The sequence below is a fragment of the Drosophila miranda genome, assembly GCF_003369915.1.
Source record: "Drosophila miranda strain MSH22 chromosome Y unlocalized genomic scaffold, D.miranda_PacBio2.1 Contig_Y2_pilon, whole genome shotgun sequence".
Taxonomy (NCBI): Eukaryota; Metazoa; Arthropoda; class Insecta; order Diptera; family Drosophilidae; genus Drosophila; species Drosophila miranda.
In genome coordinates, this window is record NW_022881614.1 from 10420563 (window position 1) to 10446114 (window position 25552).

The following is a 25552-nucleotide window of genomic DNA, read 5'->3' on the forward strand; positions in this document are numbered from 1 at the left end:
ATGTAAAGGGCAGGCAAGCCACACTTGCAATTTGGATGTCACGCATTAAAGAACATATCGGAATTTTATTTCTGCGCCGAGTTTTATTTAATTCGAAATAATTAGTCGGCCGATTGGGGATAAAAAACATTATCTCCACAAAGTTCAAACGACGCGGGCGATCGCTGGCCGTGGCCGGTCAGCCCTAAATTTATATAGGTCCGTGTATACGTGTGTGTGTGTGAATAGGGTTTCGGGTTTTTACGTGGTGAATGAGACCAAACGTGTGGCACGCACTGGAAGGCGATGCAACGATCGTGCGGTGTGGCTAGAATCGCCCTGGCAGCTAAATCGTCCTCTTTCACCCTCCCCCTTCACACGTACCGCGCTACTTGGCTCACACACGCGCAACTGGAACGAACTCACTCAGGTTCCGTTGGACAGTCTTCTTCTCTGCAGTCGACTTTCTCGAACTCCAGTGTTCCTCTCCAGGAAACCTTCTGGCCCGGTTCTGGTGGCTATATTCCTTGCCGGCTGTGAGTAAAATTTCTGCATTACAACCTATTTTCTCGCCCGCTTTTTCTGTACTCACTTCAAACTTTCTGTTTTAAGCACAAAATTTCAAACTTCGACGTTCCTCTTCCGTCCACGCTCCACGATTTCCATAATCCAATCCACGTTTTCTAATATTTTCACTCCTATTTATCCCCTTTTTCCCCTTACTAATACATATAACTAATCCTATTCTATTACTTATATCCCAGTACGCCTCCAGCTCCCCCCGATGTCCTAATACACCATCGAGCCTCCCTGGACTTCCGCTAGATGGCGCGTCGCCTTCAGCCCTGGCCACCTATCGTTCAGGTGGGACTGGAACAAACGAGGAAGATCTATAATAGAGCTTGAACTCGTCAGTATATTTATGGTATATTTTTTAAATGAGACAGTATATTTTGGTATATTTCCGAAGGTCAGACCGTATATTTCAAATCACACTATTTTGCTGCCAGACGCTTTTTTTAACAATATTTTTTAATTGCAATTTTCGTATCAAAATGGTATTAATAACGCCAGTTTCCCCGCCGGAACAAGGACTGCTGTACACAGCCAACAATATCAAGCTCAAGCTGGGCGACAATATTGTGGGCGAGGGTACGATTTACATCGCTCAAAAGTGAGTCGAAAATGGTGTGCAAAATGCCGGCGTCGTCAATTGTTATTGTCTCGACTCTCTTAGTTCTCTCTCTTGGCAACCAATTGACCTACCCGAGGGAATATCCATCGAGTGGAAACAAGTGAGCCTTCATGGGATTTCTTCGAACCCAAGGAAGTGCATTTATTTCATGCTGGACCACAAAGTGGAGTGGAATGGCGTGTATGGAAATCCGCAGCCGGCAATCGTCAATGGGCAGAACGGTGGCGGGGCAGAGGCAGACGTTGACGAGGGCAATGGCAGCGATGAGCACGATGAGAACTTTGAGGATGCTGTGGACGAACAGTTTGAGGAAGTTACAGAGTGCTGGCTGTTGTCCGAGGATATACACACAGTCGATACGATGTACAGCGCAATGACTACTTGCCAGGCCCTGCATCCAGACTCGTCTGACAGCAATTCGGAGGACAGCGACGCCATGGAAGATGCTGGCGGAATGGTCCTCGAAGACCAGGATATGGCCGACGATGCTCTAACACTTGGACGGAACGGGGGAGAAGTAGGAGGCATGCAGAACTTGAGCCTGGACGACGACGATGAGCGCTTCGAGGACGCCGATGAATAAACCATCACTGATACTAAACGTATTTATATTTGAAATCTTATATAAATTTAAGACTAAAAAGTATGAAATGTTAAGATTATATTTGATTAGCTTTTAGAATATTATATAATAAACGCTGTAAGCACGCTAAAGAGCTAGGAATCGTTTTCCTTTTAGCTTTCCAGGTTTCGTCTAATTTCTGCCTCCAAATCTCCAAATCGCTTATGGGTTCGGACAGCTGGAAGGGAAGACATTACTCTTATATTTGTCGCACTGGAGCTTCCTGTACTTACCGCCTTGGCCATATCTGCCATAAGCATGGCTTGTCTGAAGGGATCGCCGTTTGAGGGGACTTTATCGTAGTTCCAGTAGGTGAACTCGTCAAAAACACCGGTGAGGCGCAATTGACGGTCAGCAGACTCGCTCAAAGCCTTCTCCGTCTCCTGCAGGACTAGGCCCTTGTAACCTTCCGGTACTTTCATCCGCTCGCCCACCAAAGGATAGCCGCGCAAGGCATTGGTCAGCATCCCTGATCCGTACTCGGGGGCTTCACGTTGTTACGAACCTTTGTTTTCTTCGGGGCAAGGCCGGCTAGCCAGTCATCCCAGGGCTGGGTACTTCCCAAGCCCTCAGGTCGCACAATATACCAACTAATTGGACATCTCGAACAAATTGAAACAACAAAAGTAACTGACAAAAAAAACTGCAAACGGACTCTACTCGACAAACAACATTACAGTAACTTCCTTCAACACAGACGTGGACCAGGTCGAGGTGTCGATGTTTTACCCCTGACGTACCCTCCCTACCTGAGATCTGAATAACAACGTTTTGGATCTCCCTGCCATGTGCAGCAGCCTTACCCTCTCGTTGCTGTGGTTCCTCTTCCCCCTTATTATTGTTTTGCCGTATTAAGTGTTTTTGTGCTGAAGATCAGTGAGCTAGCGTTATAGGTAGTGTTTAGGCGATTGTTCTGAAAGAAGAATAGATAAGTGTAGTGAATAACGAGGGGGAACGTTGTGAGTTGCTGCGGACACCGCACCTCTCCGGTTATACCCGATACTAAGTCAGTATGGCTCCCCTCCGGCAGACGCCGCTAATATTAAACGACACGACAAAGAGTGCGTGCGAGAGAGACAGAAAATCAGTCTGAGCGTGATGTCGGGCGCTGCGTAGCCAGTGCAAATTGATTTGTTCCTTTTGGGTATAAAAATGATCCGATCTGATCCAGATTCAGCAATCTGATAGATATGGTCATTATCTATGATTCTGCGTTTTTAGTTTTCTCGAATGTGCAATATTGTGGATGCAACAGATTTTCGTCCTCTGTGTGGGCGGAAGGGGGTGGGGCGAAATTTTGAGATATACGTTTTATAGTAAGATCTAACAGGAGTGCGGATAACAAATTTGGTTACTCTAGCCTTAATTGTCTCTGAGATTTTTGAATATCCCCAGACATATCACAGAAGTCTGGATCCAAAACATCGTTGCTCTAGCTCTTATAGTCTTTGAGCACTAGGCGCTGAAGGGGACGGACAGACGGACGGACGGACAGACGGACAGACTGACAGACAGACAGACAGACAGGGCTCAATCGACTCGGCTATTGATGCTGATCCAGAATATATATACTTTATGGGGTCGGAAACGATTCCTTCTGGACGTTACACACATCCACTTTTACCACAAATCTAATATACCCCAATACTCATTTTGAGTATCGGGTATAAAAAGATAAATAGGATAGTTCGAGGTAGGGAAATATAGGGCCAAGTTGATAAGCGCGTACAACTTGCGGTCTAAACAGAAAATGACCCGCAGGACTCCTCCACCAGGTAACCTCCAAGGACAGATGCAAGGCGGTGACACACAGGGCGCTGAGGGGCGTGGAGACGACAGCTGGAATTTGCCAGGCCAATCCAACGCACTGCCCTCCGAGATTCTCTCAGGAGTAAATGTCGCCATAGCGCAAGCACAGGAGACGTGGAGAGGCAGCATGGCAGATACCCTGAGTAAGACGCTGCAGGAGGAGATCCGTCGCGGCTTTATGGAGCTCATGGGGGCCATAACAGAGGTGATGGCTCCTCTGCGCCAGAACGTGGAATTGATCCAAGACCTGAGATTGGAAAGAGACCAGAAGGATATCAAGGATAATAACGGCGATCTAGCCGCTAGCTCACCTCAGGCAGAAGCCGAACACAGGGACCATTCCCAAAAGGTCCAAGGACGATGACGCATGGAATTCCCAGTCGCCTCCAAGGAAGCCAGCGAGGTTGAGCCAGAACTGGCGCCGAGGAATAGTCGAAGCGGACCTGGATCCAGGTGCTGGAAGGCAGAGACGGGAGACATCAGGAGACGGCGGAGGTCCAACAGATCTGCCACCATTTGAAAGGAGAGATGATTGGAGAGGAGCGAGATGGGGACGCGTCGACAAATGGGAAATCCACTTCGACGGAGACCCAAATAAGATGACGGTGCAGGACTTCGTGTTCAGGGTCGAGTTCCTCCGTAGGCAGAACCGACGGTCGTGGGACGAGGTCCTTGACGACTTTCACCATCTCGTCAAAGGACAAGCGGCGGAGTGGTATTGGCAATTTGTCCGAGAACGGCCTCCGGAAGTATGGGAGGATTTGAAGGACGAGTTGGTGTCCCGGTTCCGAGCAGTGGGTGGCGAGTTCGAGCGGCTACGCACCTTGCATGAGCGACGACAACAATCTGGCGAATCTGTGGAAGAGTACTTTAGAGCGATGCGCAGGCTGGCAGCTAGACTCACCACACCTTTGGTTGAGTCCGAAATGGTGCGAGTGCGCTACGTTTACGCGATCCGAGTCCGAAACGTGGAGCAGCTGAGGGAAGAGTGCCTGGAAGTGGAGTACCACTTTCGCGGACGCGAGCAGAAGTCTACGTTCCGTCCTGCGCCGAAATTCCATTCAGCCGGGAAGCGAGTGGAGGAGCTAGAGCCGGAAACGGAGTTTCTGGATGAAGACGAAGCAAGGATAGTAGAAGAACCTCACCTGGCGAACAAACTCAGGCTGTGTTGCTGGAATTGCGGCCAGTTCGACCACGGGTTCCGAGACTGCGTGGCGAAGGAACGCAAAATATTTTGTTACCGCTGCGGAAAGCCAGAAATGTTTACTCCAACGTGTCCAAATTGCTCGGGAAACGCACGATCGGGCATGATGAAAGCGGGAGATCAGCGCTCGGGACAGAAGCCCGCGAAGAAATGAACGATGGTCCACTAATCAATATAGAAATTAAGAATAATAGCCCGAATAAATTTAATAAAAATAGTTTGAAGTTCATACCGGCCGAAGAGAGGATGAGGAGATACATACAAATTCGAAACCAGATCTTTGATGACAGGCAGCTGGAGGGGATGCGCGGTGTCAGTCGTAGACTCCAAAAGGCCCGTTCCAGATTTAAGGAAAGGCGACAGACTCGCAAAGAGGTGGCCGAGGCAGTCAGACGAGGAGCAGGACGCGATCCCAGAGTATTTGTCGAAGTGCAGATAAGAGGACATCGGATTGCTGGACTCCTAGATACTGGGGCATCCGTTAGTGTCTTAGGAAAGGGCAGCCGTGAACTCCTTGCCGACCTCGAGGTGGAAATGGACAATTATGTCTCGATCATCAAGACAGCCTCTGGAGAAGACAGGTCCATAGTCGGCAAAACCAAACTCTGCGTAGGATATAACGGAATGAATAAAGAGATCTTGTTTTAAGTATGCCCGTACCTAGAGCAAGCCATGTACCTGGGTATTGATTTCTGGAGATCCTTCGCGCTGGCTCCCACAGTCCTCGGAGAAAAGCCCAGGCGATCCAGCGAGGCCCAAGTAGGCGAGATCCAAATGTCACAAATCAGCCAGTACGTCGAACATCGCCAGGAGGACGTGGATGTGGAAGCTTGGACCCTGGAAGACACGGAACCCGAAGAGCTGGAGAAGGTAAAGAAGGAGTTTCTGACCTATGAGGATGCCGCATTAGGAACAACGACGGTAGAACAGCATCGGATCCAGTTGATCGAGGGCGCAGAACCATTTAAAGATCGGCATTACCCTCAATCCCCAGCGATGCAGGAGGTGATCTGGACCGAGGTGGATAAAATGCTGGAACTAGGAGTGATCGAGGTCAGCGATAGTCCATGGAGCAATCGGACGACGGTGGTGCGAAAGCCAAACAAAAATAGATTCTGTTTGGACGCGCGGAAACTGAATCAGCTCACCGTAAAAGATGCTTACCCTCTTCCTAGCATCGAGGGTATACTATCCAGGATTGACCAGACATATTACATTTCCAGCATCGACCTCAAATTCGCATTCTGGCAAATTAAATTGGACCCAGAAAGCCGGAAGTGCACCGCATTTACCGTTGCAGGCCGTCCGCTGTATCAATTCGTGATGATGCCCTTCGGTCTGTGTAACGCTGCCCAGAGGTTATGCAGAGTGATGGATAAGGTAATCCCGACTCAGCTCAGATCAAACGTTTTCGTTTATTTGGACGATCTTTTGGTGAGAGCCCCGGATTTCCAGACGCATCTGCGATATCTGCGATTGGTGGCCCAGTGCCACCACGATAGGTCTACAAAAATCCAAATTCTGCTTTAAGTCGCTGAAATACCTGGGGTTTATCATCGGAGGCGGCACGCTGCAAATGGATCCCGATAGGGTTGTGGCTATACAAAAGATCCCGAGCCCGAGTTCAGTGAAGGAGCTACGGAGCTTCATAGGAACCGCAGGATGGTATAGGCGCTTCATCAAGGACTTCGCCACCATCGCGGTACCGTTAACAGATGCTCTGAAGAAGCATCCGCGCGGGAAGTTTTTCTTGCCAACGGAAGCGAGGGCGGCCATAGAATCCCTGAAGAAGGCTCTCACCACGGCTCCTGTATTAGTCCATGCCGACTTTAAACGCCATTTCTACATCCAGTGCGACGACTCAAATTTTGGAGTGGGAGCAGTGCTTTTTCAGCTGGATGATGACAAAGCAGAGCGCCTAGTGGCATTCTTTTCTTCCAAGCTGAACAAACATCAAATAAATTATTCGGTAACGGAGAAAGAATGCTTAGCTGCGGTATTGGCGATTGAAAGATTCAGGCCATATGTGGAATTGATGCCGTTCACGGTAATCACTGACCACGCCAGCCTTAAATGGCTAATGTCACTCAAGGACCTGAATGGGCGTCTAGCGAGATGGTCATTGCGGCTGCAGAGGTTCGACTTTGAGATCGAACACCGCAAGGGAGTCGAAAATATAGTGGCGGATACACTATCGCGCTGCATCGAGGAGGTGGTTCTAGACCCAACGGAAATCCTCGGATTCCAGACGACGGAATTCAAATCAACGGAATACCAGGAGTTGAAAGGAGAAGTCTGCAGGAACAAAGAATTATTGCCTGACCTGCGAATAGACTTCGAATGGGCTTCGCGCAAATCGACGACCAAGTGGAAGGTTCCATGTGGAAATTATGGATTCCCGCGTCACTGGCGAAAACCCTCATCGCGAAGGCCCACGAAGACCACACAGCTGGACACGGTGGAATGAAGAAGACCTTGCATAGGTTAAAAAGGCACCACTACTGGCCGGCGATGACGGCACAAGTGCGGGAATACGTCCGAAGCTGCACCGAATGCAAGGAATCCAAAGCTCCCAATTACCGTAGCCAAGTCGGGATCGGTCAGGAAGTGGTCACGGAGAGGCCATTCCAAAGGATCTACATAGACTTCCTGGGAAAGTATCCCAGGTCAAAAAGGGGACAGGCCTGGATTTTCGTCGTCGTAGACCACTTTTCAAAATTTACCTTCTTGAAGGCGATGAGAGAGGCGACCGCTGCGAACGTCGTTCAATTCCTGGTGCAAGAGGTATTCTACAAATTCGGGGTGCCAGAGGTGATCCACTCCGACAACGGAAAGCAGTTCCTATCGAAGGCGTTCATGGACATGGTCAGCGGCTTCGGGATCCGACACATGCGCACAGCAGTCTACTCGCCGCAAAGCAATGCAGCCGAGAGAGTAAATCGGACGATACTCGCTGCAATAAGGACGTATTTGGAAAAGGATCACAGAGACTGGGACATCTACCTACCGGAGATCGAAGTTTCAATCCGTGACTCGGTGCACGAAGCCCGAGGCGTAACGCCGTTTTTCGCTGTATTTGGACAACAGATGTTTCTGAATGGGAACTGCTATAAGCTGGCGAGGAAGCTGCAGTCTTTGACGGAACATGAAGTGCACGCGTTAGATCCCGCGGATAAGCGACACCTCATTCGCGAGCAAATTAAACGCAGCCTACACCAAGCGTATGAGCGGAGCAGCCAGCGATACAACAAACGGGCCCGAGTCTTTTTCGCCAGACCTGGCCAAGAAGTCTACAGGCGCAACTTCACCCTCAGCGACTTTGGCAAAAGCTACAACGCCAAGTTCGCCCGGAAATTCCTAAAATGCAGAGTCGTACGTCCAGTAGGGAATAACGCCTACGAGCTGGAGGATCTGTCGGGGTGGCCGGTGGGGATTTTTCACGCCAAAGACCTAAAATTGTAGCTAAAACTTCAGACTGAGTCAGAAACAAGGGAAACGCACTCACGTAGGGAATATCCGATCAGTGGGTGTAAGCCTACGTTGGGCGCTGCAAGATCCTAGGCATCGTAATGTCCGGGAAGGCCAGCAGTTTTGGGGAAACGTGTAACTCTTCGATGTTTGCGAATAATTCTCCGGCCATGGTCGCTCGAATTTTCGCTAGGTGTTGCATGCGAAGATATCGATAGGTGATACCCCATAGAAGCGGTGAGGAGGAAAGAAGTTTGAACAGAGTGGCAAGGCCAAAATTGAAGGGGAAAAGGTTAGCGAAGAGTGGCGCCACCTGGTCCTGGAGAGTGAGAGTTCCGCGCGCTCTCCGGAGCCGTTATGAGAGAAGATATCCGATCTCATCCCATAACGGAGTCCCGAAGCCAACTCACCCATACCTCAAAGAAAAGAGAGCCGCCAGCAGCACGAATCAGGCCATGCCCTTGAACCTAGTTCAAGGGCGATAGAAGAGAGAGCGATGGGGATCAGCGGCCCGGGAGCATTAAACAGAGCAGCTAAGCCAAGAGGGGGTTCAGAGAAAGAAATTCCCGCAACGGAGGAGCATGCGCACCGTACATAGTGATCTAGTGATTTTTTTTGTTCTGAAAGAAAAAGTGAGTGGGATGAGGATGGAGTAGTGGCCATCACCCTGAAAAAAAAAGATAAATAAATTTGTGATTCCAGGGGATCCAGATCAGTGAGAGACCAGGAACCAGGACTAGCGGGACGGGAAAGAGACCCAAGAAGCATAAGAGTGAGTCCGCTCCAGAGGGGGGAGTAAAGAAACCCCAAATTAATTTTTTTTTGTTGGCCAATCCGTAGGGAATAGGTCACAGCTCCGCCATCCTGGCTTGCTTTTTGCCGGGCTCGAATACACAATCCTGGCCACATAGTGCGGGTCCCTCGCCCATTTAGGGAGAGAAAAAAAAATCATCAATCAACATATTTACTCCCATCATTTATTTTTGTTAGACGTCTCCATTTGTTACACTTGGCTTGTTTCCCAGAGGGCAATGCCGGCTAGCTGTCGACCGCAGGGCTGGGTAGTTCCCCTTGCCCGCCAAATGTAGACAAAAAAGGAGACATACTACTTCTCGGGACATCAAAACTAACAACAATCTAAAGACAAAGAAAATCGTAAACAGACGGCTATCAAGTGGGTGAAGCTTGGGTGTTATCACTTCGCGCGCCCGCCCTACCTGTGACCAAACACAACGTTCATTTTGGCCACCCTCTGCTGGAACGGTGACGGCTGGCCTAATCCATGGCTTACGCCACGCGTCCTCCCTCTATTTTAAATTTAAGGCATCATGCTTCAATATATATCCAAGCTTTAATAATCGTAAATTGACAATTTCATCTTTCTCATTAATAAATAGCTATACTCAAAATTATCACTAACCACTAAGAAACACCAAAACGTTCGACACAAAGGCAAACAAGGAAATAACTGCTGAAATTTCGTTCAACCAACAGGGATACCCTCACCCATACGTAGTGGAATATGTGTAGATGAGTGGATCCAGTTTTACGGGAGTTAATTTAATTCGGGCCCCTACGGAGACTTAACCTACCAAGAGCTCTTGTTAAGGGTCCCCGGGACATAAACAATAAACAATATTTTTCCACAAATCGCTCGACCAAATACGGTGGACTGATGGGACCCCCGCGTCACCCACTAAGGGTTAATCTTCTGGCACTGAACAGCTGATCGCAGATTTAGGTTCGTGAAAGGTGTTGGTGTTTTTACATATTTTTTTTTCAATGGCCAAGATTTTACGTTAAACGGTTTAAGCTAATACTAATTACTAAATAAAGGACAACACACGAAACAAAATAACATTTAATGTGGAACGGTGTTTGGAGTGCGGATTATGTTTTTTTTCTTTAAGTTCAAACGACGTGGGCGATCGCTGGCCGTGGCCGGTCAGCCCTAAATTTATATAGGTCCGTGTACACGTGTGCGCGTGTGTGTGTGTGTGTGAATAGGGTTTCGGGGCTTTTACTTGGTGAATGAGACCAAACGTGTGGCACGCACTGGAAGGCGATGCAACGATCGTGCGGTGTGGCTAGAATCGCCCTGGCAGCTAAATCGTCCTCTTTCACCCTCCCCCTTCACACGTCCCGCGCTACTTGGCTCACACACGCGCAACTGGAACGAACTCACTCAGGTTCCGTTGGGCAGTCTTCTTCTCTGCAGTCGACTTTCTCGAACTCCAGTGTCCCTCTCCAGGAAACCTTCTGGCCCGGTTCTGGTGGCTATATTCCTTGCCGGCTGTTAGTAAAATTTTCTGCATTACAACCTATTTTATCGCCCGCCTTTTCTGTACTCACTTCAAACTTTCTGTTTTAAGCACAAAATTTCAAATTTCGACGTTACTCCGTCCACGCTCCACGATTTCCATAATCCAATCCACGTTTTCTAATATTTTCACTCCTATTTATCCCCTTTTCCCTTACTAATACATATAACTAATCCTATTCTCTTCCTTATATCCCCAGTAACGGCTCCAGCTCCCCCCGATGTCCTAATACACCATCGAGCCTCCCTGGACTTCCGCTAGATGGCGCGTCGCCCTCAGCCCTGGCCACCTATCGTTCAGGTGGGACTGGAACACCACCACGAGTATGTCGTCAGTCCCAGGAGGGACAACATACGCGTGGGCATGCCCACCGGATTCCGGAACACTATTGAGCACACGCCGGCGTGCCCTGCATTCTTCTGCCGCGCCCAACGTAGGCCACACCCACACCTCACTACATTCTCAGGTCTTTGGCGTGGTACACTCCTATGGGACGGCCGTTAAGGTCCTCCAGAGCATACGCGTTCTCTCCTACTGGCTTCACTACCCGGCATCGGATGAATTTGCGCGCGAACTTGGCATTAAAGCCTTTTCCGAAGTCACTAAGGACAAAATTTCGGCGGAATACCTCTTGTCCCGGCCTCGCGTAAAACACCCGAGCTCGCTGGTTGTATCTTACCCTACTACGCTCGTATGCCTGATGTAAACTAGCGCGAATCCTCTCTTGGATGAGTTGTCGCTTGTCCTGACCCTCCAGCAGCGATATGTCATGCTCACCGATTGACCGCAGTCGCTTTGCCAGCTTGTAGCATGACCCATGCAAATCCATTTGCTGCCCGAAGACTGCAAAGAATGGTGTTACGCCTGTTGCCTCGTGAACCGAGTTCCTAATAGCCAGTTCTATCTCCGGCAGATGCACATCCCAGTCCCGGTGATCGTCTTCCAGATACGCCCGAATCGCGCTGAGTACTGTGCGATTCACGCGTTCGGCTGCGTTACTCTGCGGTGAATACACTGGCGTCCTCATATGAGTGACTCCGAATGCATCGGTCATCTCCTTAAAAGTTTTCGAGACGAACTGAGCCCCATTGTCCGAGTGAATCATCTCCGGCACTCCAAACTTGTAAAACACCTCGTGAACGAGGAATCTTACAACTTCCTTTGCTGTGGCCTTGGTCATGGTCTTTAGGAATGTGAACTTAGAGAACTGGTCAACTACAATAAATATCCAGGCCTGACCGTTCTTTGACTGCGGATATTTGCCCAAAAAATCAATATAAAGTTTTTGGAACGGGCGCTCAGTGACCACTTCTTGCCCCATCCCGACCTGCATCCGATAATTCGGCGCTTTCGACTCCTTGCACACGGTGCACCGTCGGATATAATCCCGCACCTCTATCGCCATGTTCGGCCAGTAAAACTGCCTACGCAATAAGTGCAAGGTTTTCGCGATTCCTCCGTGCGCTGTCTTCTCTTCCGAATGTGCTTTGTCTATCAACGCGGCCGTCAGCGAACTCGGAACCCACAATTTCCAGACGGCGCCCTACAGTTGATCATCCAATCGTTCAAAGCGCATGCGCTTGAATATCATGCCGTCAACAATCTGGAGATCAGGTAAGCGGTCTTGGTTCTCTGTTATTTCCTTCCTTAACTCCTGATATTCTCCAGATTTAAACTCCACCGTTTCAAAACCCAGGATACTACTCGGATCCACTTCCAGCTCTTCAATACTGCGTGACAATGTATCTGCCACTACATTGTCCGCTCCTTTCCGGTGTTCTATGCCGAAATCGAAGGCCTGCAGTTGAAGGGACCAACGAGCTAAGCGACCATCCAGGTTCTTCATGGTCATGAGCCATTTGAGACTGGCGTGGTCAGTTATGACTGTAAACGGCATAAGCTCTACGTACGGACGGAACTTAAGGATCGCCATGAGGGCTGCCAGACACTCCTTCTCTGTCACCGAGTAGTTTTTTTGGTGGCAATTCAGTTTGGCAGAGAAAAACGCTATGGGCCTCTCGTTCTGCTCGTCATCCCTTTGGAAGAGTACGGCTCCTACTCCATAATGTGAGGCGTCGCACTGTATGTAGAAGTGCCGCTTGAAATCCGCGTGTACCAGGACTGGTGCCGAGGTGAGTGCAGCTTTTAGCTCCCCCATGGCTCGTTTTGCCTCCTCCGTCAATTTAAACTTTCCATTTCCCGACTTTTTCAGGGCGTCTGTGAGCGGACCGGCCATCTCAGCATAGTTTTTCATAAAGCGCCAGTACCAGCCCGCAGTTCCCAGGAAACTACGCAATTCTCGAACAGATCGCGGCTCGGGAATGCGCAAAATGGCCGACACACGATCCGGATCCATCTTCAGCGCTCCTCCTCCCACTATAAATCCCCGGTATTTAATGTTTTTATAGCAAAAATGAGATTTGCTCAGCCCTATCGTTAAATTTGCTTCTCGTAGAAGCTCGGCAACCTGTCGCAGAATCTTCACGTGCGTTTGGAAGTCCTCAGCTATAATCAGCAAGTCGTCGAGATACGCATAGACGTTTGAACGCATCTCAACCGGAATCACCTTATCGACCAGTCTACATAGGCGTTGTGCGGCGTTGCAAAGGCCAAAGGGCATCATACGGAACTGGTACAGAGGCCGTCCCGGCACCGTGAACGCCGTATATGGTCGACTCTGCTCGTCCAGCTCGATTTGCCAAAAAGCGAATTTTAAGTCGACGCTGGAGATATATATCGTCTGATCGAGACGCGACAAAATCCCCTCGATGCTAGGAAGTGGGTAAGCGTCCTTGATGGTTACTTTGTTGAGCTTTCGGGCATCGAGACAGAAACGATTTTTGCTCGGCCTTCGCACCACGGTGGTACGGTTGCTCCACGGACTATCACTGTACTGAATTTTGTGAGTCTCTCTCGACGTCCTCCCCAGGCCTACGGCTTCGAAAGTCAGAAACTCTGCCTTCACCTGATCCAAGGCTGCCCTTTGCTCTTCTGACAACTCCCATTCTTCCTGCACTATCTCCTTCTCCGGGCCTTCCACATAGTGAGCGACTTGATCAGCCAGCACTTCTTCCACTAATCTGTGAGATGACCCTACTGGACCTTCTCCCATCACCTCAGGAGCCAATGAGAATACCCGCCAAAAGTCTACCCCCAAGTAAATTTCCTGTTCCAAGAAAGGGCATACGAAAAACGTTAATCTTTTTACCTCTCCCTTGTATTTCACCGGTAATTCCACTCGGCCAACGATTGCGCGATCTTCCCCATTCGCTACCTTCACTATAGAAGAATATCGACGAGCCTCCACGCCCAGCTTCTCCAGGAATTCCTGACCATTACACCCTAGCATGCTGTGTGTAGCGCCTGAATCCAACAGGCCTCGCACGGACTCGCCCATTATAGAGATTTCTGCGAAAACTCTCGGGTCTTTCTTGCACCAACGCTTTACTGAAGCATTCACCTGCCTCCTCATAGCTCGCCTTTGCTTAAAACGGGATCTCGCCTTTCTCACCCGCACCGACAGTGCTCGCATACCATCCACTCGTAGTTCAGTCACGGATGTACTGCCAGTACCATTCCCGCGCGTTTCCTGTAACCAGGCGATGAAATCCCTTTAGAACTTCATCCCACGGACAGCGGCATTGGGCTTGTAGGAATTCAATTCGGAACACAAAATCCTCGACTGTCATTTTGTTGCTGTCTCCGTCGAACGTCACGTCCCATTTTTCGACTCGGCCCCACCGTGGCCAAGGTCTATAACCCGGGGGATTTGGATGCGGATCTTCTCGAGGAATCCCACCAGCTCTCCTACCCTCGCCACGACCCTGACCCGAGTGTCTGAGTGCTATCGGGTTTCGCCAATTTCGCGCTTGATGCCCACCCCGTTGATGCTGCTCACTGGATGCGGTCGGTCCTACTCCTGAAGACGGTTCCGGACCAATACCACCTCGCCCCGAGCGAGCCAAAAATGGTTTTGGTGGCGGAATCGGCGCATCAGTCGTGCTAGACGGCTTCCTTTTCGGGATTGCTCCTCGATACTCCTGCTCGTGGTGAACCTCCTCCCGCTGCGGTTCCTTCTGCTGCTGCAGCTGTCTAACCGGCTGGAGTACCTCGTTGAGTTGGTGCATCATCTCGATAAACCCCTTACGCAACTCCTCCTGCAACACCCGACTAATCGAGTCAGTGTTCGCTGCCCTGTGTGTCGCATGAGCCTGAGCCAACGATACGTTGACTGCTGATGCCAGTTCGGAAGCAAGCGTGGGTGTAGGATCGGACATTGGCCATTCTTCTGACCTGGCCTGGACCGGTGTTCTTGGCAACCCACCCACAGCTCCAAGTTCCTCCCGATCTTGATCAAACATCGCCCCATTGTTTACGCGTGATCGCGTATGATACTGTCGACTTCCCCCTTCTTGTGGCATCTGCACCGAGCAACACCAATATTACAAAAAAAAAGGGAAACTCCTAAACTAAGATAATATATATAAATAAAGAAATAAATACCCAAAGAAACAACTAGTAAGAATAAATAACACCACGCTTCGGACCAATAAATACTCCGAAAAATAAATAAATAAATACCGATATAAATATTGCGCCAACCAGCGCCGTTAACGAGATATATGCAATTAAATATTTGAATAAATAAATAATAACATACATGTATATTCGATCGACACCTAAGACACTCAAACTTCAAACACATTCAACACAACACAAAACCTAACAACAAAAATTCCTAACAGTTCTTCTTCTTCTTACAAGATTCATTAAGAGGGGGACACGTGACTAGCCGGGACCAGCAACCGCTCCAGTTTCTGCGCTCCACTTGACAGTCGCCCTACGGATATCCTACAATTACGAACACCACCTTTGTGTGGCCTGTCATCTACTCTAGTCATCGCTCTAAGCGATGTCCGATAAACGAGAAGCCTCACTTTGCTTGTGATTTGTTCCTGTCATCCATCATACCGATCTGCCATGACAACAGATGCATCGCGGGTTGTCTTTACGGCTCCCGGGCCACCTACTCCTCACCACCTCTCGGCAGACAGACAACAGGTTCAAAAGCACGAAAGCGGCTTTGTTTTAAACAAACAGGTGCGAAACTACAATGAACATTTACCTACATGACTTACTCTAACTTATTCCAATATCACATTCCATCACAGATTTATTCGATATCACAGTCCACCAGGCAATGTGTCCGTCGCAAACTCCCTGTCCATTTTTTTGTTGAACGGCAGTGACTTACGTTCACTTGCGACATCGAATAGCGACAAAATGTTCAACTGTAATTCGTAAGTCCCTATCACATATTTTATATATCCGTTAACTGCCTCCGTCTATCCATCCCTAGCATCAATCACCCCGCGCCATTAAATTGGGCGCCATTTGTTACACTTGGCTTGTTTCCCAGAGGGCAATGCCGGCTAGCTGTCGACCCCAGGGCTGGGTAGTTCCCCTTGCCCGCCAAATGTAGACAAAAAATGAGACATACTACTTCTCGGGACATCAAAACTAACAACAACCTAACAACAACAAAGAAAATCATAAACAGACGGCTATCAAGTGGGTGAAGCTTGGGTGTTATCCCTCCGCGCGCCCGCCCTACCTGTGACCAAACACAACGTTCATTTTGGCCACCCTCTGCTGGAACGGTAACGGCTGGCCTAATCCATGGCTTACGCCACGCGTCCTCCCTCTATTTTAAATTTAATGCATCATGCTTCAATATATATCCAAGCTTTAATAATCGTAAATTGACAATTTCATCTTTCTCATTAATATATAGCTATATTCAAAATTATCACTAACCACTAAGAAACACCAAAACGTTCGACACAAAGGCAAACAAGGAAATAACTGCTGAAATTTCGTTCAATCAACAGGGATACCCTCACCCATACGTAGTGGAATATGTGTAGATGAGTGGATCCCGTTTTACGGGAGTTAATTTAACTCGGGCCCCTACGGAGACTTTACCTACCAAGAGCTCTTGTTAAGGGTCCCCGGGACATAAACAATAAACAATATTTTTCCACAAATCGCTCGACCAAATACGGTGGACTGATGGGACCCCCGCGTCACCCACTAAGGGTTAATCTTCTGGACACGAACAATTGATCGCAGATTTAGGTTCGTGAAAGGTGTTGGTGTTTTTACATATTTTTTCCAATGGCCAAGATTTTACGTTAAACGGTTTAAGCTAATACTAATTACTAAATAAAGGACAACACACGGAACAAAATAACATTTAATGTGGAACGGTGTTTGGAGTGCGGATTATGTTTTTTTTCTTTAAGTTCAAACGACGTGGGCGATCGCTGGCCGTGGCCGGTCAGCCCTAAATTTATATAGGTCCGTGTATACGTGTGTGTGTGTGAATAGTGTTTCGGGTTTTTACGTGGTGAATGAGACAAAACGTGTGGCACGCACTGGAAGGCGATGCAACGATCGTGCGGTGTGGCTAGAATCGCCCTGGCAGCTAAATCGTCCTCTTTCACCCTCCCCCTTCACACGTACCGCGCTACTTGGCTCACACACGCGCAACTGGAACGAACTCACTCAGGTTCCGTTGGACAGTCTTCTTCTCTGCAGTCGACTTTCTCGAACTCCAGTGTTCCTCTCCAGGAAACCTTCTGGCCCGGTTCTGGTGGCTATATTCCTTGCCGGCTGTTAGTAAAATTTTCTGCATTACAACCTATTTTATCGCCCGCCTTTTCTGTACTCACTTCAAACTTTCTGTTTTAAGCACAAAATTTCAAACTTCGACGTTACTCTTCCGTCCACGCTCCACGATTTCCATAATCCAATCCACGTTTTCTAATATTTTCACTCCTATTTATCCCCTTTTTCCCCTTACTAATACATATAACTAATCCTATTCTATTACTTATATCCCAGTACGCCTCCAGCTCCCCCCGATGTCCTAATACACCATCGAGCCTCCCTGGACTTCCGCTAGATGGCGCGTCGCCCTCAGCCCTGGCCACCTATCGTTCAGGTGGGACTGGAACAAACGAGGAATATGTATAATAGAGCTTGAACTCGTCAGTATATTTATGGTATATTTTTTAAATGAGACAGTATATTTTGGTATATTTCCGAAGGTCAGACCGTATATCTCAAATCACACTATTTTGCTGCCAGACGCTTTTTTTAACAATATTTTTTAATTGCAATTTTCGTATCAAAATGGTATTAATAACGCCAGTTTCCCCGCCGGAACATGGACTGCTGTACACAGCCAACAATATCAAGCTCAAGCTGGGCGACAATATTGTGGGCGAGGGTACGATTTACATCGCTCAAAAGTGAGTCGAAAATGGTGTGCAAAATGCCGGCGTCGTCAATTGTTATTGTCTCGACTCTCTTAGTTCTCTCTCTTGGCAACCAATTGACCTACCCGAGGGAATATCCATCGAGTGGAAACAAGTGAGCCTTCATGGGATTTCTTCGAACCCAAGGAAGTGCATTTATTTCATGCTGGACCACAAAGTGGAGTGGAATGGCGTGTATGGAAATCCGCAGCCGGCAATCGTCAATGGGCAGAACGGTGGCGGGGCAGAGGCAGACGTTGACGAGGGCAATGGCAGCGATGAGCACGATGAGAACTTTGAGGATGCTGTGGACGAACAGCTTGAGGAAGTTACAGAGTGCTGGCTGTTGTCCGAGGATATACACACAGTCGATACGATGTACAGCGCAATGACTACTTGCCAGGCCCTGCATCCAGACTCGTCTGACAGCAATTCGGAGGACAGCGACGCCATGGAAGATGCTGGCGGAATGGTCCTCGAAGACCAGGATATGGCCGACGATGCTCTAACACTTGGACGGAACGGGGGAGAAGTAGGAGGCATGCAGAACTTGAGCCTGGACGACGACGATGAGCGCTTCGAGGACGCCGATGAATAAACCATCACTGATACTAAACGTATTTATATTTGAAATCTTATATAAATTTAAGACTAAAAAGTATGAAATGTTAAGATTATATTTGATTAGCTTTTAGAATATTATATAATAAACGCTGTAAGCACGCTAAAGAGCTAGGAATCGTTTTCCTTTTTGCTTTCCAGGTTTCGTCTAATTTCTGCCTCCAAATCTCCAAATCGCTTATGGGTTCGGACAGCTGGAAGGGAAGACATTACTCTTATATTTGTCGCACTGGAGCTTCCTGTACTTACCGCCTTGGCCATATCTGCCATAAGCATGGCTTGTCTGAAGGGATCGCCGTTTGAGGGGACTTTATCGTAGTTCCAGTAGGTGAACTCGTCAAAAACACCGGTGAGGCGCAATTGACGGTCAGCAGACTCGCTCAAAGGCTTCTCCGTCTCCTGCAGGACTAGGCCCTTGTAACCTTCCGGTACTTTCATCCGCTCGCCCACCAAAGGATAGCCGCGCAAGGCATTGGTCAGCATCCCTGATCCGTACTCGGGGGCTTCACGTTGTTACGAACCTTTGTTTTCTTCGGGGCAAGGCCGGCTAGCCAGTCATCCCAAGGCTGGGTACTTCCCAAGCCCTCAGGTCGCACAATATACCAACTAATTGGACATCTCGAACAAATTGAAACAACAAAAGTAACCGACAAAAAAACTGCAAACGGACTCTACTCGACAAACAACATTACAGTAACTTCCTTCAACACAGACGTGGACCAGGTCGAGGTGTCGATGTTTTACCCCCTACCTGAGATCTGAATAACAACGTTTTGGATCTCCCTGCCATGTGCAGCAGCCTTACCCTCTCGTTGCTGTGGCTCCTCTTCCCACCATATGAAACGCTTAGCAATTCATTTTCTTCGTTATAATTTTCACTTCAATTTCCTACTTTTACACGGTATCATCGCTACACTAAGCCTGCCTATTCATACCCCCCTCATCTTATCACTACGGGCGGTTAATAAATAAATAGATAAATAGAAATAATTAATATAACAAATATAAATAAGTTACATATAGATATAATATGGACGGACTTAAATTAGGGGATTAACATATACATATAAATGTGTTCCAGTCCCACCTGAACGATAGGTGGCCAGGGCTGAGGGCGACGCGCCATCGAGCGGAAGTCCAGGGAGGCTCGATGGTGTATTAGGACATCGGGGGGAGCTGGAGCCGTTACTGGGGATATAAGGAAGAGAATAGGATTAGTTATATGTATTAGTAAGGGAAAAAGGGATAAATAGGAGTGAAAATATTAGAAAACGTGGATTGGATTATGGAAATCGTGGAGCGTGGACGGAGTAACGTCGAAATTTGAAATTTTGTGCTTAAAACAGAAATTTTGAAGTGAGTACAGAAAAGGCGGGCGATAAAATAGGTTGTAATGCAGAAAATTTTACTAACAGCCGGCAAGGAATATAGCCACCAGAACCGGGCCAGAAGGTTTCCTGGAGAGGGACACTGGAGTTCGAGAAAGTCGACTGCAGAGAAGAAGACTGCCCAGTTGCGCGTGTGTGAGCCAAGTAGCGCGGTACGTGTGAAGGGGGAGGGTGAAAGAGGACGATTTAGCTGCCAGGGCGATTCTAGCCAAAACATAGGATCGTTGCATCGCCTTCCAGTGCGTGCCACACGTTTGGTCTCATTCACCAAGTAAAAACCCCGAAACCCTATTCACACACACACACACGCGCACACGCGCACACGTGTACACGGACCTATATAAATTTAGGGCTGACCGGCCACGGCCAGCAATCGCCCACGTCGTTTAAACTTAAAGAAAAAAAACATAATCCGCACTCCAAATACCGTTCCTCATTAAATGTTATTTTGTTCCGTGTGTTGTCCTTTATTTAGTAATTAGTATTAGCTTAAACCGTTTAACGTAAAATCTTGGCCATTGAAAAAAAATATGTAAAAACACCAACACCTTTCACGAACCTAAATCTGCGATCAGCTGTTCAGTGCCAGAAGATTAACCCTTAGTGGGTGACGCGGGGGTCCCATCAGTCCACCGTATTTGGTCGAGCGATTTGTGGAAAAATATTGTTTATTGTTTATGTCCCGGGGACCCTAAACAAGAGCTCTTGGTAGGTTAAGTCTCCGTAGGGGCCCGAGTTAAATTAACTCCCGTAAAACTGGATCCACTCATCTACACATATTCCATTACGTATGGGTGAGGGTATCCCTGTTGGTTGAACGAAATTTCAGCAGTTATTTCCTTGTTTGCCTTTGTGTCGAACGTTTTGGTGTTTCTTAGTGGTTAGTGATAATTTTGAGTATAGCTATTTATTAATGAGAAAGATGAAATTGTCATAAAATATATTGTCAATATACGATTATTAAAGCTTGGATATATGTATATTGAAGCATGATGCATTAAATTTAAAATAGAGGGAGGACGCGTGGCGTAAGCCATGGATTAGGCCAGCCGTTACCGTTCCAGCAGAGGGTGGCCAAAATGAACGTTGTGTTTGGTCACAGGTAGGGCGGGCGCGCGAAGTGATAACACCCAAGCTTCACCCACTTGATAGCCGTCTGTTTACGATTTTCTTTGTCTTTAGATTGTTGTTAGTTTTGATGTCCCGAGAAGTAGTATGTCTCCTTTTTTGTCTACATTTGGCGGGCAAGGGGAACTACCCAGCCCTGGGGTCGACAGCTAGCCGGCATTGCCCTCTGCGAAACAAGCCAAGTGTAACACGTTTTTGATCTTCCGTGGAATATTCTCAGCTACATAATTTTATCCGATTAGTGAATCAATTTTCTACTTAACTGGATTACGTTAAATACTTGCTTTTATTGGATTTTGCGTAAAAAAATAATTCTGGCTAACTAAAACTGTTAGTTTTGCCCACATAATTTTGGGCCGTTGATAAATAAATTTTCTACTTGAATGGCTAGTTTTTAGACCTTGCTTTTATTGTATTTTGGCTAAAACAAGGTTTCAACAAAGAAGTCTTATTTTCTTACATGGTAACTACACATTTGGTACATATAATCTACATGTGTATGTAAAAACGTATATGTGTTCCGAAGATTAATCACAATCGTTGCACATAATAAAATTTTGTAATTTCGAGTTCTTTAAGAGATTTACTAACTAATTTCAGCTGTAAATAAAGAAGCATTAGTGTACAGCTTATAATTCTTCAACATGGAGCTGGCGTTTTCGCACAAAATGTTCTTTGGACGCCAGTGACAACTCTGCCAGTTCAATATTTCAATTTTTGCAGCGCGTCTCGCCCAATTTTCTGCAATTAAATTCCACCTGCAAAGCTATCAACAAATATGCTGTCAAGCCACAAACCTTCTACATATATTGTACTTTTAGAAAAGTAATATTTGTTAAAGTGAGCGTGTGAGTGCTGGGATTCGAATCTACGGAAGTCCTTTTCGTTGGTGCTGAGCTGTTGTTGTTTTTGTTGCTTTCGCTGCTGCTGTTGCCCTGTATACGCCCTTGCGTATAACAATGGACATGGAATACGCCAACATCAATGAATTTAATGACCGCGACCTAGCGACACGCATGCGCAACAGCAATTATGAAAAATACAAGTCTCTGGTGCGCATGCACCTCTCCTTCGAGCTAGAACTAAACACCGACGAGTAAGTTGCCACGAGCGACGCTGCCATCCCATCGAAATATAGTGCTTACCGATTTATGGGTTGCAGGTTCGACTTGCCGTGCCATAAAATCGTCTACGAAGATAAGGGCAAGATAAAGAAGTGGAATCGCCTCTCCAAGAAGAATCGCGGACCTGCCACAGGCTGCACGGCTGGGGCAGGCAGTAAGTCGGGGGGCAACAGTCTCACTGAAACGCTGCAGCAACAAATTGATGCTGGCTTTCTGATGCACCTGGAGGAGCTCAAAGAGTTTCTTATGCTGGAGAAGAGTAAGTGACAGGGAGAGTCCGGAAAAATGGATTATTCTAAATGCGGAAATGCTATTCTGCAGATCTCACCCAGGAGGGACTCTTTCGCAAGACAGGAGCCGTTTCCAGGCAGAACGAGCTACGAATGCACATACAGCACGACCAGCCCTTGGATTTGGAACTGACAGGATTCTCGGCTCACGACTGTGCCACTGTTTTTAAGAGCTTTCTGGCCGAGCTGCCAGAGCCTTTGCTTACAGACGCCCACTATCCGGCACATCTTCAGATAGCGCCGCTTAGCCAGGCATTAATGGGGGGTCAGGTGGCGGCTACTGCAGAGCGCCAACGACATCTCAACTCGATGCAGCTGCTCCTTCTCCTGCTCCAAATCACGCTCTGAGCATTTCCCAACAACTGCCTAAAAAAGTATACCCATAGCATATATTAGTGCTATATATTGTATGATCCCAAAGAACGGATTCCAATGTGGAATCTATCCATAGAAAAGTCCGGTGTCTCTCGGTGGCTCTTGGTCTACATTCGGGGCGGGAATTCTTTTTCCCATCCTGCCTTTTGTTTCTTTTTATACACGATACTCAAAATGAGTATTGGGGTATATTAGATTTGTGGTAAAAGTGGATGTGTGTAACGTCCAGTAGGAATCGTTTCCGACCCCATAAAGTATATATATTCTTGATCAGCATCAATAGCCGAGTCGATTGAGCCCTGTCTGTCTGTCCGTCTGTCCGTCCGTCCGTCTGTCCGTCTGTTCGTCCCCTTCAGCACCTAGTGCTCAAAGACTATAAGAGCTAGAGCAACGATGTTTTGGATCCAGACTTCTGTGATATGTCACTGCTACAAAAATATTTCAAAACTTCGCCCCGTCCACTTCCGCCCCCACAAAGGACGAAAATCTGTGGCATCCACATTTTTAAAGATACGATAAAACCAAAAACGCAGAGTCGTAGAGGATGACTATATGTTCTAGAGTGTAAAATCTCAACCAGATCGTATAATTATTATAGCCAGAATCAAGAAAACAATTTCATTCTTTCTCGCTCTGTCTCTCTCTAACACACAGGTTTCATGGTCGGTTTTGCCAATTGCAAAATATGAGTTCAAGGATCTCAGAACCTATAAGAGCCAGAGCAACCAAATTTGGTATCCACACTCCTGTGATATCGGACCTTGACCGTTTCGTGTCCAAATTTCGCCACACACCCTTCCGCCCCCGCAAAGGACGAAAATCTGGGGCATCCACAAATCTCAGAGACTATTAAGGCTAGAGTAACCAAATTTGGTATCCGCACTTTTGTTAGATCTCACTATAAAACGTATATCTCAGAATTTCGCCCCACCCCCTTCCGCCCCCACAAAGGACAAAAATCTGTTGCATCCACAATATTGCACATTCGAGAAAACTAAAAACGCAGAATCATAAATAATGACCATATCTATCAGCTTGCTGAATCTGGATCAGATCGGATCATTTTTGTAGCCAAAAGCAAGAAATCAATTTGCAGCGCCCGACGTCACGCTCAGACTGATTTTCTGTCTCTCTCGCACGCATTCTTTGTCGTGTCGTTCAATATTAGCGGCGGCTGCCGGAGGAGAGCCATACTGACTAAGTATCGGGTATAACTGTAGAGTTGCGGTGTCCGCAGCAACTCACAACGTTCCCCCTCGTTTATTATTTACGAATGCCACTTGCCATATAACCCATAATTATGAAATTATTATTGGAGCGCCAAGCATTGGCTTGGCCCGGCAGCCGCATCCGAAATGTATATACAAATGTATCTGTATCTTTTGCGCCAAATTCTGTGTGCCGTCGGAAAAGCAGAAATCATTCGGTTGCTGCACAGGAAGTTTTGTTCACCCTCAGGCCATGGAAGTGGCATACAACAAACACAACTCCAAAAAATTTTCCATGTTCACCTTTCGATTTTCATTTTCGATGATGAACTTGAGATACCAAGTGAAAATAAATAAAATTTAGTTGGTCGTTTACCTCTCTTGTTAAAGTCCTCCCTCGAGAGGGCCCGAAATGAGGCAGTAGCCATAATTTATGTAAAGGACAGTGTATCAAGCAGTTAACACTATCCCATCTAAATTAACATTTGAACTTAAGATACCATCGATAAGACCTAACCGATATAACCAGACTTAACCGATGTTTAAAAGACCTAACCGATAAGGGGTTATAGATATGGGAGTGGGTTGTTGGAAGTAGAAGCAGAAAGTTGAACAAAAAGTCGGAAGAACAGACTCATTAATTGCACATCTTAAATCATACACTTTGTACTCTTTTTCGAATAACACTATTAATAAACGATACATTATTATTAATCTTACATTTGGGGGCTCGTCCGCGTCGAATACAGAGCTCGGAGTGTGTGAAAAAGAAAAACAGAAGAAAGCAGAAGCTGATGTAAGAAAAGGAATGTTGAAAAGTTGTTAAAGTTGTTGTTTGTAGCTACATAAAGTTGTTGGTGGCTATAAACATTAAGTTGAACAATCCGAATTCTGTGAGCATAACAATAGACACCGAGTTTAATAAAAGATCGGTCGTTTAATTCGGTTGGAAAATTGTGAAATTCATTGTCGCGCCGCAGCGTTGCCTTGTCCGTGCGCAGTACGTACGCAAGCAGAAAAAATACGCACAGACACGTTGTGTGTGATACACACTTATAAACAGAAAAGACAAGCACTCGTCGGGTACACAGACACAAGTCGAAAAGAGTCGCAAAATGATGCAAACACCGCCGCCGTTGCACTGGAAAGAGAGAGAGAAGGAAGAAGCTGTACCAGGAACGTCGCGCCCGAGTGCAAACGAGATGAAAGATTTTAAAATGCGGAAAACAATACTGATGACAAGATTGATCAAATGATAAAGTTGCTAAGTTTGAAAGTGCTTTGCGATGAGCAACGAGAAATGAAGATCGCTCCAGATAATTTTACAAAAGTTGTGAGCGATTGTGATGGAAAATCGGTTCCCATAGAAAAATGGTTTGAGATATTCGAAAAAAATGCCGACGCATATGAGCTTACTGAAAAGCAAAAGTATGTGCAGGCCAGAGGAAAAATGACCGGTGCAGCTAAGCTTTTCCTTGAAGCTGAATGCGTGTGCACC

The 25552-nt window shown here is 47.2% G+C and overlaps 4 protein-coding genes, 2 long non-coding RNA genes and 1 pseudogene across 6 annotated transcripts; 5 read left to right on the plus strand and 2 right to left on the minus strand.

Moving 5' to 3' along the window:
* The first annotated feature begins 1010 nt into the window (after positions 1–1010).
* LOC117192730 (methylosome subunit pICln-like) lies at positions 1011–1836 on the plus strand. The gene is made up of 2 exons (XM_033397473.1): positions 1011–1153; positions 1217–1836. Exons 1-2 carry the CDS (start codon positions 1035–1037, stop codon positions 1755–1757), a joined length of 660 nt encoding a protein of 219 aa, XP_033253364.1. The 5' UTR covers positions 1011–1034; the 3' UTR covers positions 1758–1836.
* Positions 1766–19539, minus strand: LOC117192731. The gene is made up of 3 exons (XM_033397474.1): positions 19293–19539; positions 2030–2545; positions 1766–1974 (listed from the first exon to the last, which is right to left on the minus strand). The coding sequence occupies exons 2-3, from the start codon at positions 2261–2263 to the stop codon at positions 1834–1836; spliced, it is 375 nt and encodes a 124-aa protein (XP_033253365.1). The 5' UTR covers positions 2264–2545; positions 19293–19539; the 3' UTR covers positions 1766–1833.
* On the plus strand, positions 12693–13321 carry LOC117192732. Its single transcript, XR_004474429.1, has 3 exons — positions 12693–12730; positions 12811–12987; positions 13054–13321. It is a non-coding gene; the product is annotated as an uncharacterized LOC117192732 (long non-coding RNA).
* LOC117192733 lies at positions 13721–14150 on the plus strand. Its single transcript, XR_004474430.1, has 2 exons — positions 13721–13755; positions 13884–14150. It is a non-coding gene; the product is annotated as an uncharacterized LOC117192733 (long non-coding RNA).
* Positions 17712–18597, plus strand: LOC117192729 (methylosome subunit pICln-like). The gene is made up of 2 exons (XM_033397472.1): positions 17712–17914; positions 17978–18597. The coding sequence occupies exons 1-2, from the start codon at positions 17796–17798 to the stop codon at positions 18516–18518; spliced, it is 660 nt and encodes a 219-aa protein (XP_033253363.1). The 5' UTR covers positions 17712–17795; the 3' UTR covers positions 18519–18597.
* Positions 18527–19054, minus strand: LOC117193016 (annotated as a pseudogene).
* A 2069-nt stretch (positions 19540–21608) lies between the features above and the next one.
* Positions 21609–22986, plus strand: LOC117193809 (SH3 domain-binding protein 1-like). The gene is made up of 3 exons (XM_033398523.1): positions 21609–22153; positions 22220–22440; positions 22503–22986. The coding sequence occupies exons 1-3, from the start codon at positions 22017–22019 to the stop codon at positions 22817–22819; spliced, it is 675 nt and encodes a 224-aa protein (XP_033254414.1). The 5' UTR covers positions 21609–22016; the 3' UTR covers positions 22820–22986.
* Positions 22987–25552: the final 2566 nt, after the last annotated feature.